Here is an 18,990-nt window from a genome sequence, read left to right as displayed (position 1 = left end):
GCTTCGATAAAAGCTTGATCCGCGCCTCCACTGTAAAGAAATTACGCGTCGAATTAGTCAGTGACGTCATTGCAGTCAGTACAGAAAGATTGTTGGCTATCATTCTAAATTTGATTAATATATATTATGGCAAGATATTTTCGAATCAATTTATATTTGCATTATTTATTAAAATAAGAAATTTAGTGTTTGTGGAACATGCACGTATGTGTTTATGTATCCAGGCTCATTTATATTGATTAATCGTAGCGTTATAATTGTTTTACCGACTTCTGCAGAGGCGGATGTATATATGGGAGTCCTTAATCTAGCTGCGTACAACATCTACTATCTGATTCTGCCTCTAAAGGTGCGGTCACAAGGTGTGATTTTTTATTCGTACATCCATCCGACTTTTCCATTTGATTGACTTTCTACTAAATTCGTACCCTGTGACCACCAGCTGATAGTTGGAAGCAAAATCTAAAAGTCGATTGGAAATTGGATGGCGCCATGAAATGAACTCGTCATGTTTTTGAAAAAAAAGTTGCGAATAATCAATTTAAATTTACAAAATAAAACTGATCCTCACTTTACATGAATATTTGTGAACAAATGGAAAATTATATCAAATAAATCGTATCGACTTCCTAAACAGTTTGCAAGCACGGAACTTCACTATCACAATGTGTTATATTAGGTCACATAAATATAATTTTTTTTTCTTTTTATGATCCTGAATAAAATTGATTAAACTGCATTTATATTGTATTGCAGTGTAGATTCTAAATTGTTCAAATCATGATCCCCGGGTTAGGGCATGGCCACAATAGGGGTTCCAATTTTCAAACTGAAATATACATCCTGATATGTATAAAAATATCATCCTTACCGTGAACTACGTCATCAGATTCAAAGAGTGTAGATATGGATTCAGAAACTAAAGTGTGGTGATCCTGAGTCGGATCACACCGCTGCATGATTGCATGAAATCAACTTTCCAATTGAGTGAAATATAGCTGGTTTTATAATTCAAGTGATTAACATCGTACCCATATGTTGTTATCAGTATAATACATGTATGAATCAAGCTGTCATTTTTCATTAAGTACATTTGAAAATCATATTTGTTTCTTCAGTCGATCCATGTCAAGACCATGATTGTCAGAATGGTAGTTGTGTGATTGAGGCGTCCTTTGATAGAGGTTACATGTGCAAATGTTCCAATGGTTATACGGGGGTAAATTGCGAAGGTAAACTCTTAATTTTTTAGCTAATTTGGCTAATTCCCACAACAACAAAAAACACCAGGAAAAATCAAAGTACTGAAAGTACTACTACGAGTTGATGGTATTGATTATATAATGTTTAAATGAGTTGAGGTCTCTAGTCCATATATGGATTATGTGATATTATGTGCATTGATGAAAACTATCACTAAAATCTTTTCTTTTTGTTTTCTTTGAGAAATAAAATTATATCATTTTATTTACACCTTTTCCATCATGTATTTTTAACATGTATATTTATTTTTTTAAATATCTACTGGAATGTATAATAATTTATCACAAATCGAACCTTTAAACATAGAAAACAAATAATACTAAGTGAGTTTTGGGATTTTTCGTAAAATGACAATGTAGCTTGCATTTAAAGTAATTTGTATTTTAACAAAATATTAAAGGATACCATCATTGAAAAGGTCACAGACTATCATCATAAAAACTACCGATTGAGAACAGTTTTGGGGCACTCGATATCATTTGACAGAAATATCATATATCAAGTGACTAGAAATTTCAAATAGGGAAAAATGGCACAACTGTTGTAAAATCATATTACAGAATTAAAACAACTAAGTAGACAAAAAAAAAAAAAAAAAAAAAAAAAAAAAAAAAAAAAAAAAAAAAAAAAAAAAAAACAAGAAAAAGTTTTAAACACACGTATCTCAAACTAATAGGCTAAACCTACAATAGTATTACAAGTAGGGAATTATTATTTACAAATAGCACAAATTGAATTATTTCATAAACATACTCATTGAATATTTTCACTGCTCTCTTAAATTGACAAACAATTTGATATTTTCAATGCACATCAATATGTTCCAATTCTCGTGAATAAGCCAGTCTTAAAATTCATATCTTTTACTTTCATTTATATGTATATTACATATTAATTCAATTTTCTTGATTTATAGTTACTATTGAAATTCAACTCCTTGTCTTTCAAAATTTACATGCACATATGATATTTCAATTCTCTTGATTTAGCCACTCTTGAAATTCAACCCCCTGTCTTAAATTATGATCATTGATATGCACAATAAATATTTTAATTCTCTTGATTACGCTATATGTTACACCTGAAATTGAACTTCTTGACATTTAACTGAAATGGTCATTTTATATGTCATTTCGTTTGGTTTAGTCACTCTTGATATATAACTACTTGACTTTGATTGATATGCACATTTTATATATCATTTCTCTCGGTTTAGCCTTTCTTGAAATTCAACTACTTGACTTTTATTGATATAAGTATGCACGTTAAAAAATTTCAATTCTTTCGGCTTTTCGTCTGAAGACTTTAAATTTATCACAATGGCATGATATTGACTATTTACATGATCTATCTCCTCTTGAATTAATTTGATTTCTTGATATTTTCACATTTATAAATATGCATTTCACATTTAATTTATCAATAACACCCCACTTAACTTTTTGTTTTTGTTTTTTTTATTGCCTTCAGTACTATTAATTCACTTTATAACATGGCCAGCATCTGATAGCAAAAAAAGCTGGACATATTAAAGGAAACCACTTTCCAGTGTAGTGCCGACAAATAATGAGATAAGAATAACAGGGTGTTAAGTGACCATTGCTGTATTTAAAAGCTTGCTGTGAAACATCTCTAAGATTGTGGAAGACATTGTTTTTAATAGGGAAAAAGAAACTGGAGCACAAAGTTCTCCACTGCTGAAAAAATCTAACCCTTGAAGCAATCGAATTTTTTTATTGCTAGCACGAGAAATAAGAACTTTAATTTCAAAACTATTTATACTGGTACAGCTCATTTCTTCCGTTCGAGATAAGTAGTTGATTTACTTCGACCTTCTTTACTGCAAACTTCTCGCTTTGTTTACAAACATAGGCAGTGTTTTCTGTTCTGTGTTGAATGATTCATCATTAACGCGGGAAAACTGCTCTGTTCATTAGCATAACAGCGCAAGAATTAGTTTATTTATATACCACCAGCACGTCAATCTTTTAAAAATAACCTGGTTTGTACAATGTTCAATTATGTGAATTTTCTTTAAAAATCGGTTTTCAAAACAATTCTTATTATATAAAAATTTTATTGATTTATAAATCAAAATTTTGTTTGCATGACATGTCACTTTTGTTGACAGCATGTCCCTAACACTATTTTCTTTTGCGGATGGACACAAATTCCAATAAAATTAATAATAAATATTTATGTTTATAAATACTTCAAAGCATATCAGGAAACATATTCCTGTTCTGTAGATCATGAAAACTGTAAATAAACCAACATTATACAAGAACCCGTTCGCAAAATACTCAGATGAAAATGTGATTAGTTTCGATACATTGGGGAATGCCTTACAAGTCACATAACATGAGTTGATACCATCAACTCGTAACCAGTCGCTATCTTTATTAATACTATAGACGTCAAAGAGTCTGAAGGTGAGATTTATAAATAGAAGAAAAAAAATAACTTTATGAAAAGTGAAAAGTTCAACAATACCCCGGGGATAATACACATTTGATTTTTAAGTACTATTATTAAGAAATAAATAACACGTTTAAAAACTTCAATGGGAAATGAAGTGGGTCGGTCACGTGATCAAATCCTGTGAAGGACAATGATCTTCTTAGTAGATTTGATTACTTACTGACCGACTTCATTTCCCATTGAAGTTTATAAACTTTCATTTATTACTTATATAAACATTTAAGATGGACAATCAACTAAAAATTTTGCACTAACTGTCCATCCTAGATTTTGAAAAACAGTACGCAAGGTGTAAATCGGCTTGAAAAATTGGCTTAAAATACTGTAATTCTAGATAAACATCTCTCGGTCATGAAAATTCCCGCTAGATCGAGAACCTTGATCTTCTGTCACAGAACTACTTAAAATCGGACTTACTTGGATGTTTCCCACAATCGACAAGCACGACCTCCTGATTCGCTGACAAAGAAGAAATCTGGTAAATAATTGCGTATTTAAGACAAATAAGCCATTTCATCTGTGAAATGACGAAAGAGGCTTGAAAAAAACATCCTTCTCCTTGATCTGCCTGTAGGAGAGATTTCCTTAGTAATGCTGTGTTTACGCTGATAATCTCCTTCGATGCGGAGAGCCCTGTTTGTTTAAAAGGTTTTGTTTCTTATCTTTATTATTTTTATGTACCGTAGAGGCCCAATCTCTAAAACAAGAAACAAAATAGGAAAAGGACATCGGATATCGGAATATAGGTTCATGGACCAGGAATTCATTTATTTCTTAATTGAAATATATGAAGATAACAAACAGTATTCAGGCTCAAAAGTCCATCAAACAATATAAATTAGGAGCGGAGCAAACACGGACCTCCAAACATCAGAGGTGGGATCAGGTGCATGGAGGAGTGAGCATCCCCTGCCGACCGGTCACACCCGCCGTGTGCTCCTTGTCATGATCGGGAAATAACGGAAAAATCCGTCGACAATTCAGTGTGTAAATAATTGCCTAACAATTTGTATGAAAAACGTCAGTCAGAATTTAACTCAATGATAAATTGTATTTGCTGACAAGGTCATTGTATCGACCTTAGAACTTACGAAATGATGACTTTAAACGAGACAGCTGATATTCGTAAGTATTTGATAATATTTTATGAAGTTTGGAAGAGGTTACATCATCAATTGATTATGTGTCTTTGATCAATGTGACAACCCATATCCCAGCTGAAATCAACTTGACAATAGTAAATACATGTATATTTTAAGTTTCATAAACCCTCTGTTAACTCATATAAAATGATATTTTAACACTTATGATTTCCAAAAGAAATGTATCTTATTGGCACAATGCAAAAAAAAAAAAAAAAAAAAAAAAAAAAAAAATAGCGCAGCTTGCTGGTCAAAATTGGACATAAAAGAGATTCGAAGTTGACAAATCTCTACAGGAATAACAGAATTTATCACGTTTAGGGTTACCTCTCTTATAAGAGTATCACTGATCCTTAACAGTAACTTGATCGAAAATCCTTATGCACGTTGACTGCAGAGGCTAGAATGAAATATGCAGATAAAGAACAGTATATAAGCTCAATAGAACGAACTTGACGCGAATTTGATGATATGCGCCTGTCAACGATCGGATCAATTATACACCTTTTATCTATTAAACAAATCACTTCTTCAAGAAACATCCTGATATGTATAGAAATATCATGCTTATCGTGAACTACGTCATCAGATTCAAAGAGGGGTGATGTGGATTTAGAAACAAAAGTTTGATGATCCTGAGTCGGATCAACCGTCACGTGATTTCATGGAATCAACTTTTTAATTGAGTGAAATATAGCTGGGTTTATAATTCAAGTGATTTACATCGTACGCAGATGTTATTATTAGTATAATACATGTATGAATCAAGCTGACAATTTTCATTAAGTACATAAGAAAAACATATTTGTTTCTTTAGTCGATCCATGTGGAAACCACGATTGTCAAAATGGCAGCTGTGTGATTGAGGCGTCCTTTGATAGAGGTTACATGTGCAAATGTTCCAATGGTTATACGGGGGAAAATTGTGAAGGTAAACTCTTTATTTTTTAGCTAATGAAATATATGGAGATAACGAACAGTATTCAAGCTCAAAAGTCCATTAATCAATACAAAATAGGAGCAGAGCAAACACGGACCTCCAAACATCAGAGGTGGGATCAGGTGCATGGAGGAGTGAGCATCCCCTGCCGACCGGTCACACCCGCCGTGTGCTCCTTGTCATGATCGGGAAATAACGGAAACATCCGTCGACAATTCAGTGTGTAAATAATTGCCTAACAATTTGTATGAAAAACGTCAGTCAGCATTTGACTCAATGATAAAATGTATTTGCTGACAGGGTCATTGTATCGACCATAGAACTTACGAAATGATGACTTTAAACGAGACAGCTGTTATTCTTGTTTCATCAACTTATTTGTCAATAATTTACCTCGTTTTAGAAATTGTACATACGTAGAGCATGCTCTTGTGTATCGAATCAACTGAGAGATATATATCCCGTATGCAGGTGATGAAGGTTTATTGCTGCATAAGTAAGGGAAGTTGACGATTGAAAAGTTAAAGTCATCACGTTTATCATAAAGCTTGGTTGTTGCTAATTCCTACAGAAAAATCACCGGGAAAACCATTCGCTATCATGTTAATACTATAGACGTCAAATAGTCTGAAGATAAATGGAGCACTCCTCTACGACGTCTTCAGGTGAGGTTTATAGATAGAAGAAAAAAATACCTTTATGAAAAGTGAATTGTTCAACAATACCCCAGAGATAATTCATTTTTGTTTTTAGAATACTTGAATTATGTATAAACATCTCTCGGTCATGAAAAATCCCGCTAGATCAGAACCTTGATCTCCTGTCTCAGAAATAATTAAATCGGACTTTCTTGGATCTTTTCCGCAATCGACAAGCACGACTTCCTGATTCGTTGACAAGGACGAAACCTGGTATTTAAGACAAATAAACCATTTTATCTGTAAATGGACGAAAGAGGCTGGGAAAAAAATCCTTCTCCTTGATCTGCCTCTCGGAGGAATTTCTATTTTCTATTGCCAATATTTTCATTATTTACTTATAATAGTTTACCTAAAACATTTATACTCAGTTCTTCTAAACTGTAAAAATTGAAATATTTATATCTCTTAACATATTATTCTTTTAATTGTTACAGAAGTTTAGATGAATAATTTTTATTATACAATTAATAACCACTTAAGAGGTCAACAAGGTGAAATAAGGACCCGAGATATGGCCCAGGAGGTCGGCGGCCTCGGTCAAGTCAGGTCAGTGAGTGGGCCAGGTCGAGGGTCCTTATTTCACAATGTTGAACTCATAAGGGGTAATCAATTGTTTTATTATACCGATATAAGTTAAGAAATGTTTGTAGGCTTAATTACTAAAATAATCAATTGTGTATTAAACCTACGAACTGTTATTATCAGTGTGTCATCGGGATCGGGATTCGCTAGTGAAGTTGTTTACTTTTCGCCTGCAGACTCTTACTGTACAAAAGAGACAAATCTGCATTCGTTGAATTTGACATTGTAACGAAAGTTTTAATGAACACGATAAATTTTATGACGCATCTAAAGGACAATTGTATTTCGTATCATAAAAAGACTATACATATTTTTATAACGGCATTTTTTGTAATGAACGGTCATTACTGTATGCATTAATTTTTAAATTTGAATGGAATTTAGATAAACAGGTCATTTTTAGCGGTCATTATTTATAATGACCGGGTCATTATACCCCCACGGGCAATGATTCCTAGGTCATTATTGCTGTATATGGTACATTTTGGAGTCATTATTGAGTTTAAAAGCCTTCTAACAAGCCAAACAAATTTGAGTATTCTTAATAGAGGTATAATAAAATAAATTATTTTTTTTTTCACTAAAAATATTTTGAAGAACGATAATGGAAAGATAACTCTGTAGATGGATGCATTTTAATTTTACAAGCGCAGGAAACAATGTGATATTCTGATTTAAAAGCAACGCTTCATTATGTTTTCTAATGCGAATTAGATAGGTAGATAGGCAGATTGGTACCGTATATAATTTATATATAGATATTATTGCAAATATTATTTTCATATATACCTCACATTTTTAATTTTATTGTGAGATAGAAAATTGATCTTTCTTTTTACCATATCCAATTTTCTTCATATCATGATAACACATAATATTTATTTCTGAAAAAGTAAGCATCGCTTCATACTTCAAACTATTTTCCATTTGAATATAATTTAATTTTGTTTGTATTCTAGCCTCTGATTGGTTAATATCCAAAAAGGAACACAAATTATTTCTGTATAACCTGGTTTGGTATGGGGACACCCCCCCCCCCCCCCCGACACCAGCTGAATCATCTGTATGTATACAATCCTCTCATTTCCTGTCCTCTGGATTCATGGAAAATTCCAGATTTAATAAATATACCTTTAACTTCAAACAATAATTCGATCTTAGCACATGTAAACAAGCTGCTAGGCCTATGTATCAGTTTTTACCTCCCCTCGCTTCCCGTCATTTCCGTTACTTCCGTTACTACGGTTGTATTATTGAGCGGCAAATTTGAACTAATAAAAAGCAATGGAAATTTTACACCCATAGTTATTTAATGATTTTAAAATTAAATTATAAGGAATGACTCTAATTCTTGGCATCTTCGCGGATTATAAAGCGTAAACTGACCCAAACCAGGTCATACTCGAATAATTTGGCCAAGAATTAGAGTCATTCCTAAATTAACGCTGTTGTTGTTGATGAAATCAATGTTTGGAATTTAAAAAAAAAATAGTGAAATTTGGAGCAGAGGGATATTTCACCTTAACAGTAACTTGATCGAAAATCAGTTTGCACGTTGACTGGATAGGCGCGAATCAAATATGGAGATAAAGAACAGTATATAGGCTCAACAGAACAAACTAGATGCGAATTTGATGATGTACACCTGTCAACGATGGGATCAATTATGCACCTTTTATCTATTAAACAAATCACTTCTTCAAGAAACATCCTGATACTTATAGAAATATCATGCTTACCGTGAACTACATCATCAGATTCAAAGAGGGTAGATATGGATTCAGAAACTAAAGTTTGGTAATCCTGAGTCGGATCAACCGCCACGTGATTTCAAGGAATCAACTTTTTAATTGAGTGAAATATAGCTGGGTTTATAATAGAAGTGATTTACATCGTACGCAGATGTTGTTATTAGTATATTACATGTATGAATCAAGCTGACAATTTTCATTAAGTACATTTGAAAATCATATTTGTTTCTTTAGTCGATCCATGTGGAAACCACGATTGTCAAAATGGCAGCTGTGTGATTGAGGCGTCCTTTGTTAGAGGTTACATGTGCAAATGTTCCAATGGTTATACGGGGGTAAATTGTGAAGGTAAATATTTTAGCTAATCTGACTAATTCCTACAGAAAAATCACCAGGAAAAACCAGTCGCTATCTTTATTAATACTATAGACGTCAAAGAGTCTGAAGACAAATGGAGCACTCCACTACAACGTCTTCAGGTGAGGTTTATAAATAGAAGAAAAAAATACCTTCATGAAAAGTGAAAAGTTCAACAATACCCCCGGGGATAAAACATTTTTGTTTTAAAAGTAGTGTTATTAAGATATAAATAACACGTTTAAAAACTTCAATGGGAAATGAAGTGGGTCGGTCACGTGATCAAATCCTGTGAAGACCTTTTTAGTACATTTGATTACTTACTGACCCACTTCATTTCCCATTGAAGTTTTTAAACTTTTATTTATTACTTATATATACATTTAAGATGAACAATCAACTAAAAATTTTGCACCAACTGTCCATCGTAGATTTTGAAAAACAGTACGCAAGGTTTAAATCGGCTTGAAAAATTGGCTTAAAATACTATAACAATAGATAAACATCTCTCGGTCATGAAAATTCCCGCTAGATCGAGAACCTTGATCTCCTGTCACAGAACTACTTAAAATCGGACTTACTTGGATGTTTCCCACAATCGACAAGCACGACCTCCTGATTCGCTGACAAGGAAGAAATTTTGGAAAATAATTGCGTATTTAAGACAAATAAGCCATTTCATCTGTGAAATGACGAAAGAGGCTTGAAAAAACATCCTTCTCCTTGATCTACCTGTAGGAGAAATTTCATTTGTATTGCTGTGTTTACGCTGATAATCTCCTTCGATGCGGAGAGCCAATTAGTGTTGTAACTGGGGCAAAGGACGTCTTTTACACTTGTAAACAAAAATGTGTAAATCCTAAAAATCTAATCAGTTGGGATGATAGCAAAAATAAGTTCATCAAAGAAATTCCAACAATGTAATCATCAGTACGGAAATCTAAAGTTGATTTAAGGACTTCAAACACAGATTATCTTATCAATATAGAATTGGAACCACGCAGCTCGCGAAAATATACTGTCAGCATAAAACTGTTAACTATGAATTGTAGATCCGTTGAAGAACAAGACTCTTGTTATTTCTGATATGATAGTTTCCAACCAAATTGACATAATGGCTATAACTGAAACTTGGTTGGGTAGTGATATAGATAATGTGGTTTTACAATGGTTTTAACCCAATGGGTTACAAATGTATTCACGTACCTAGAAGAAATCGAAAAGCAGGGGGTGTTACAATGATTTTTAACAAAAATATTAGGGTAGAACAAATAAAATCAGCCACTGAATTTTCGCATTTTGAACATCTTGATTGCATCGTTTCTTCTCGTGCAACGAATTCTCGCATCTGCATTGTTTAAAGCCCACCTATATCAAAAACAAACAATCTGAAAATGCAAGATTTTTTCGAGGAATGGTCCTTATATTTAAATCAGCATGCCATTGCACCGGAGGAACTGTTCATGACAGGTGATATCAATTTACATCTCGAAAAATCTGATGATCCGACTTCCACACAATTCTCTGCGATGCTGCAGGAGTGTGGTCTTGTTCAACACATATCAGCTCCCACTAATAAGCATGGTCATACATTGGATTTCGTTATTACGCGTGAAAACAGCTACATTCTGACGAATACCCCCACTGTTGACGACAATTTTCTTCGTGATTCGCGTGGATTACTGTAAACCAGCTATTATTCGCGTCTTTTTTTATTCGCGATTCGTCAGTTTGAAATCAATCCACGGCGATTAATTTTCGCGACTGGGAGGAATAAAGGAATCTATTCATCGCTATATCTATCTAAGCCACCTAAACAACGGAAATCTGTATCGTTTCGGAAACTTAAAAATATTGCAATTGATGAATTCGGAGGGGATGTTATAACTACATTATCGAAGTATCATCTTGATTTATCACCCGATGAACTCGTACAAAGATATGACCTGGATATGAGGGCTTTAATCGAGCAACATGCTCCAGTACAAACAAAAACTATCGTTGTGAGACCAAATACAGAGTGGTTCTCTGAAGAACTTAGCGATTTTAAGCGAGAAAAACGCAGAGCTGAACGCGTATGCAGACGTACTAACTTGACTGTTTACCGTGATGTATTGACTACTCAAAATTGTTGTATCAAAGCAAGCAGTCGTTTTATTCGAACAAAATCCTTGAATGTGGGTCGGATAGTAAGGGTCTATATTCCATTACAAATAAACTCATGGGCAATACTAATGACACTCCGCTCCCGGAATGTATTAAAGACGATATCCTTTCTAATAAATTCAGCAAATATTTTGTGTCTAAGATTCAGAACATCAGATCATCTCTGTTGTCATCAAATTTCGTAGGTTATCATCATGCCGATGCCTTGTCTTTTAATGTGCCGTTTACAGGTGTGTCGTTAAATTCATTCGATTCGACGTCTGGTGATGAGATCAGGAAACTCCTATTATCTATGCCACCAAAATCATGCGCGCAAGATGCTGTCCCGATAGTCAGAAAATGTGTTGAACAATTTGTACCTTTCATTACTAATTTTTTGAATAAATCATTAAGTCAGTCTGTCATGCCGAAGGATTTCAAACAGGCTATTATCAAGCCACTATTAAAGAAACATAATCTAGATACGAACGAACTCAAAAACTATAGACCTGTTTCAAATTTATCATTCCTCTCAAAGGTTATTGAGAAAGTCGTTGCAATTCGTTTAGAACATCATCTAGATTCAAATCATTTGCAGGACACTCTACAATCTGCATACCGCTCGTATCACTCAACCGAAACTGCACTGGTGCGTGTTCACAATGACATTGCTACCGCCTTAGATAACAATTCCTATGCTGTACTTGTCATGCTCGATCTGTCGGCCGCGTTCGATGTTATAGACCACCAGATTCTTTTCCATCGTCTTGAGTATTCATTCGGGATATCCGGTGCTGTGCTTTCATGGATAAAATCCTACTTAACTGACAGAAATGAGAGAGTTTCGGTTGGTGCAACCCTATCAAATGCAGAATCGCTTGAAATCGGTGTGCCTCAGGGCTCGGTTCTAGGACCCAGGATGTACTGTATGTTTTCCAAACCTATAGGAAATATATGCAGGCGCCACAAAATGCAATATCACTGCTATGCAGATGATACCCAAATATATCTAGTTATTGAGCCAAATGAAAACTGGAATAATGTTGCTACTTCTCTTAGTGCTTGTCTCGCAGACATAAATCGTAGATGTGTACCAATCTTTTAAAGTTAAACCATGATAAGACTGAATTGATGCTCTTTTGTCCAAAACATAAAATAAAGGAAACTTCTACATTCATTTCCCATTTGGAGAAAGCTCGATCAGAAACTCTCCTTTCGTAAAGAACCTTGGAGCTTTTTTTCGACCGGACTCTAAGTATGGAGAAAAACTGCAGTTCAATAGTTAGAACATGCTTCCATAACATCCGGAAAATCGGTCGCATCCGTTCGTATATCACAGACGACGCATGTAAAACTTTGATTAACTCACTTGTGACTTCCTGACTCGACTACGGAAACTCATTGATGTACGGAATAAATAAACAACTTGTGAACAAGCTACAGAAAGTTCAAAATACTGCCGCACGGCTGATAACTCGTACCAGGAAATCTGATCACGTGACCCCCATCTTAAAAAATCTCCACTGGCTTCCTGTCGAATACAGAAGTCAATATAAACTACTTTTGTTTGTATGCAATGCATTGAACAACCGTGCTCCAAACTACTTGTCCGATCTTCTCAAAGTATACTCGCCTCCCAGATCTTTACGTTCACAGAATCCATTCCTTTTGGATGTTCCTAAGGTTAGAATTGTAACCTACGGCAGTCGCCGATTTGACTATGCCGCCGCTTTACTTTGGAACTCTTTACCCTTATGTCTTAAAAATCCAAATCCGTCTCCGCTTTTAAAAAAGGTCTTAAAACTCACCTCTTTGAACTTGCCTATGACAGAATGTAAATATTGTATTTTTAGTGATTTATTTAGAATTGAACATCGAACTGGATATAAGGTCTTTTAGGATTTTGTGTTTAATTCAATAGTACAGGCTCTTTTAATTTTAAACGTTTCAATAGTTGTAATTTTATAATAGGGTTTTCCGCGCAGTGTTTCAGTACACTAGTGACATTTTATGTTCTTACAGTTAATAAGGTCTTTTAGATAGCCTTTTTTTACGCACATGCATATGCATTTTTTTAAGTAGTTTGTTCTTCATTTTGTATGTTTATGTGTATTTTAATGTTAAGCGCACTACAGTGTCTTTATTATAATCCGCTATAGAAATTATTGTATTGTATTGTATTGTTTAAAAGGTTTCGTTTCTTACCTTTATTACTTTTATGTACCGTAGAGGCTCAATCTCTAAAACAAGAAACAAAATAGAAAAGGACATCGGATATCGGAATATAGGTTCATGTACCAGGAATTCATTCATTTCTTAAGTATTTGATAACATTTTATGAAGTTTGGAAGGGGTCACATCATCAATTGATTATGTGTCTTTGATAAATGTGGCAACACTTATTCGATCTGAAATCAACTTGACAATAGTAAATACATTTATATGTTAAGTTTCATAAACCCTCTGTTAACTCATATAAAATGATTTTTTAACAATTAAGATGATAAATATCGATATGTAAATGTGTGCTAAACATTTAAATAATTATAAGCTCTTTTACGTAGTGCTTTTGGGGGATTGTGAGGACATTTTAAAGAAATGCCCGAGTTTAAAGGGAAGAGACGGAGTTTACAGAATATTCTTAGCCGCTGAAGTAAAGTCTGTTTACTGTGACATGAGTACAGATGGCGGAGGCTGGACGGTGAGTACAGCTTTATTTATCAAATGAAGATATTTACGTGTAATTGAGAAACATCTAATTGATTTTTTCTTTAACAAAATAAAGAATCTATATCTGTTTGAACATGAACACCCGCGTCTTAACGTAGGTAGGGGGTTCATTTGCTGACGTCGTTAAAGCTGGGTACGCAATTTATATGATTTGGAGGACTTTCTTGTGCACATTTGATTATGAAGTCACAATGAATTATAGTACTCAAATTTACTGAATTTCAAACGAATAAAAAAAATCTTTTAATGTGTTTAAGGCAATACAAAGAAGACAGGACAATTCTACAGATTTTTATAAGAATTGGGAAGATTATAAACATGGTTTTGGGGATCCAGAGAACAACTACTGGATTGGTAACATTATCTTCCTGCTTATATAAGAAAAAAAACGTTGTGTTTTCCGTTTAAAAATTCAATTTTACGAGTTCATTATTTATTTAAAGCTGAACGCTTCTCGTAAAAGGCATTTCCCGCCATATTTTCCTTTCTTCGCTGCTATCCCAACAAACCCAATATAAGCTGCAGACTTCTTTACAGTTCAAAGTATTTTGCAGTAGAGGTCTCACCTGAGAAGTCGTACATCTTACACTGCCGTCTTACTCAGTCGCGATGGAATTACCAAATTTTACGCACTTTTTCCGAGCCAGAAGAAAAATAACATCAATTATACAAGTCAAAGAATTATTTACAATCTGAAATTGCACATAAAACAAGGAATAAACGCAAAAAATCTAAGACCACGAAAGAAATACATGTAATACCCGCCGGCCACGAATTTCAAGTGTGCAATCGGGTGGAACGAAATCGAAGAGTTTATTAATCTATGTGACGGTGGCCATTAATGAGTAGCCTTCAGCTTAGGATTAAGCATCATTTTCTTTATATCCATATTATAAAAATAATACAAAAACATCAGGATAAGGAACAAAGATATCAAAAGGGACTGTTCTTTTTATGAGGATTTATTATATGATCATGATCTTTAAAAAAATAAATGGCAATAGAGGATGCAAACAAAAAAGATATTGAGCATGCACCCATTTTTATAATTTCTTTGCACAGAGCAGAAGAAAACTTTCTGTTTTAAACTATAGTAGAAGTATTACTTAGTTCTTTAAAAAGTGTATGTCAACACCTTTTAAAAGAAACATTAGAAACATTTGCTTCAAGGTAACGGAATAAGTGAACAGATAATCTAGCATCTACTTGCAAACGTTCGCTTCATAAGACACCTGTAATTATGAAATTTACACAACATTACGGTAAACCTTATTTCTAGATCAATCATTCTGAAGATTCAATTTTTGCTCAACTTGACCAAGAGTTAATGTAAAGTTTTTAATACCTTTTTTTCTAGTGTTAAACAATTTTCATTCCATAAAAATGAAATATAATAAACGGATATTTTTACAAGAGATCCCAAGAAATAAAGATATAAAGGAAACAGATAAAATAAAATATTTTTAAATCATTTATATTTATCTCACCATGGTTATAAAAAGAATATAGAAAAAATAGTATTTTTTGGCTTCCTAAAATCACAGCTAGAATATTTTTGATAATTTTTCAAACCTTTCTATATATATCGTCGTAATATAATTCTGGCTTCGAGTGGAGAGGTGAAAAGGTACTTAAAAAGTAACACATACATTTAAAATATATCAAAAGACTTTTTTCTCTTTTAAGCAACAGTCTTGTGCCCAATAATTATTTGTCATGAAATCTTTTTTTGTTCAATAAAATCCTGATTTCAAAATAACTCAGCAATTTTCAATTTTTAACATCGATTTACCGTGTGAATTAAGCGTTGCACCGGTTTTATTCTTCTTTTTAAGGAAACGACGCAATTCATGAGTTGACAAAGAACGAGGATCAGGAACTCCGGGTTGAGCTACAAAGTTTTGATGGAGACAAAGCATACGCTCAGTACACCACATTTTATGTTGGGAACGAAGACAGTAAATTTAAACTCACTGTATCGGGATATTTAGGAACCACAGGTAGGTCTACCCAATAATAATGTAACATAATATTTAGTAATCACAGGGAATTGGAACATAAACTAATAATTTACCTCTGCTTATAATACACTAGACTACTTCTAACACTACATTTTGACTACATAGAAAAATTAGTGGTGTAGTTTGTCTGTGTCACAATTTGATTTATGTAAAAAAAGTTTCTGCTTGACGTCACATTTCAATTGTGCATATTATGATTGCATTTTTGAAAGATTTTACACTTTAATAGAAAATTTAATGTAATTTAAATATATTGAGATAACGAACAGCTCAAAAGTATTTTTCAATTAGAATGTAATTATTATATATGCAAGTTGAACATGTATAATTAGATTGGAACATTTTAATATAATTCCAAAAACCGCTTCACGATTTTAACGCGTAAATGGCTCTACAAAGGTTAGACAGTATAACTTGGGTAGCTATTAAATTCATTCTAAGAATATTCAGTATTGCTATGCTAATGAACCAGTTATCTACATAGCGTCATAGGGTATGATTAATTTTATTTTATCAATTTGACAAACATAAAGTAGTATGGCAATTAAAAATTTATACTTAATAATCTACTAATATATATATATATATATATATATATATATATATATATATATATATATATATATATATATATATATAGAAAAACAGGTACATACCCAGTATATCTTATATTTCAGAATGTTCCGAAAGAAGTTTTATTTTATTATGTATGATATGTTGTCAAATAATATATTTCAGATTTGTATGATACTATAAACTTTTTTCTGATGATCAGGACAATGTAGATTACATTTTATTGAGTTATAGATTATGATATTATCAATACTCTGTTACAGGTGACAGTTTGGGTTATCACAATGGAATGATGTTCAGCACCAAGGATCAGGACAACGACAGGTATGGTGGTGACTGTGCTGCAAATTGGCACGGAGCCTGGTGGTACAATGGCTGTCTCCTCTCAAACCTTAACGGAGAGTACGCCCAGTCTGCTGTGACTGGTGGTAAATACCCGGTATGGTTTAGCTGGAAAGAAAAAAATGAAGCATTAAAACAGACTGTGATGATGATAAGATACAAAAACTAGAGTTTATGTGTCATCAATCCTGAAATATTTAAAATAATTTAGACAAATTATAGTGAATGTTGACTATTGCTATCTCGCTAGAGGGCGTCGTTTCATCATTCAGAGGGTATAATGGTGGGGTTTTTTTTAACAAATGTTTCTCGACGAAACAAATTAAAGTGCAGATACCTGATTGGTGTGGTCAAAATGACTCGAAGGCCGTAGCTCTTGAGTTGAATTTATTACCAAGCCCATCGGATATCTGCACAATATCAATAATAATATATGGGTTAAGTGACTTGTACCCTAGTTAAGCATAATTGATCACATCTTAGTCTTTTGCATGTAAGAATTTTTAATGATCTGTGCTTCTGAAAAATGTTCTTGTTTTCAATAATCATGTTGATTTGATTAAATTTTATTTTACATTAAAAATGTCAAAATCAAACAATTCAAACCTTATTAAACTTAATAACGTTCATTATTTACCATGAGGCATGTTCGTGGTGGCACATATGGCCTTCTTTAACATAGATTAGATACATTCTAAAACTCAATTATTAATAAACTTTTTTATTTAATAAACAGTTTTTTGGATTGGTAATAAATAGAACGGTTTTCGAATCATTTAAGAGATAACAACAATTACAAAGGTAATGCCTCGCTGCAGAACGGATGAATCAAAATTTCTTAAGTATAACATGGTTAAAGACTGTTGTGAAAGAAACATTGTTAAGTCAATTTACACAAGAATGGTTTATGAGTATAGAAAATTCATCTAAATGTTTAAATCATAGGACTTTTAAGCACAGTTTTGGGCGAGAAATGTACCTAAGAAAACTCCCAACAGATATAAGAATTATATTAACAAAATTTAGAATTTGTAACCACAGAAATCCAATCGAAGCCGGTAGATGGACTAATACTGACAGATCTTTAAGAATATGTAATTTATGTAATAAAAACACTCTAGGTGATGAATACCATTATGTAATGGAGTGTACATTTTTTTCCTCATGAAGTATGAAACGTATTGATAAGAAATATTTTTCTAATGTAAATACTTATAAATTTGGGAACCTTATGTCCACCGCAAATGTAGACTAATTGATAAAGCTGTCTTTGTTTGTTAAAAAGATATTGGCATGTTTTCAGTAATAATCTTCTTTATATATATATATATATATATATATATATATATATATATATATATATATATATATATATATATATATATATATATATATATATATATATTTACTCTTCCTTACTTGACCTGATATTCTGTATATATGTAAATGTGACGTTAATGTACCTCATGTACCATTGTATGGTTTGAGAGTAATAAACAAACAACAAACAGAACTTTGGGATTACGTTGCCGAAAGTCTGTCTGTCCGTCTGTCACACCTATTATCTTTTTAACTATTTAAAGTAGGGGTTTGATATTTGCCTTATGTATTGCTTGAAAGAATGGCTTTTGTAAAATACCAGGTGGCCTTTTAAATTGACCTTTGACCTACTTTTCAAAACACACTGTAGTGCCGAATTACAATATTCTTTTTTTTAATGGTACGTTTATGCTATTTGGCGAGCTTGCCATAAGACATGTTGAAAAAATATCAGCATTTCAGTTCAAATGACCTTGAACTTTCAAGAATATTCTGAATCGTTGTTATACTAAGAGTTTTGAGAGGCATTGCTTTCTCAAATAGCATTTATAAACATTCTTATAGCCTACTGACATTTTTTTTCAATTTTTAAATGACTTTAACCTTACGAACTGAAATCTAAATGCATCCTGTTCAGGAATC

General features: G+C 32.9%; 1 protein-coding gene across 1 annotated transcript; it reads left to right on the top strand.

Annotated features, from left to right (window-relative positions):
- Nucleotides 1-292: 292 nt before the first annotated feature.
- LOC133185669 (fibrinogen-like protein A) lies at nucleotides 293-17,491 on the top strand. The gene is made up of 8 exons (XM_061320977.1): nucleotides 293-362; nucleotides 1,119-1,232; nucleotides 5,704-5,817; nucleotides 9,095-9,208; nucleotides 13,927-14,063; nucleotides 14,350-14,446; nucleotides 15,928-16,092; nucleotides 16,950-17,491. Exons 1-8 carry the CDS (start codon nucleotides 293-295, stop codon nucleotides 17,195-17,197), a joined length of 1,059 nt encoding a protein of 352 aa, XP_061176961.1. The 3' UTR covers nucleotides 17,198-17,491.
- The last annotated feature ends 1,499 nt before the right edge of the window (nucleotides 17,492-18,990 follow it).

This window comes from Saccostrea echinata, unplaced genomic scaffold (assembly GCF_033153115.1).
Source record: "Saccostrea echinata isolate AGI-Se365-2 ecotype Australia unplaced genomic scaffold, CSIRO_AGI_Sech_v1 ptg000012l, whole genome shotgun sequence".
Lineage (NCBI taxonomy): Eukaryota > Metazoa > Mollusca > Bivalvia > Ostreida > Ostreidae > Saccostrea > Saccostrea echinata.
This window is presented reverse-complemented; position numbering and strand designations above follow the sequence as displayed.

Bases quoted from the DNA above. Each gene is read 5' to 3' on its own strand.
- LOC133185669 (XM_061320977.1), top strand. From the start codon at position 293: ATGGGAGTCCTTAATCTAGCTGCGTACAACATCTACTATCTGATTCTG. The intron at 363-1,118 runs GTGTGATTTTTT...TTGTTTCTTCAG, and splicing joins TCTAAAGGTGCGGTCACAAG to TCGATCCATGTCAAGACCAT. The intron at 14,447-15,927 runs GTAACATTATCT...CTTCTTTTTAAG, and splicing joins AGAGAACAACTACTGGATTG to GAAACGACGCAATTCATGAG.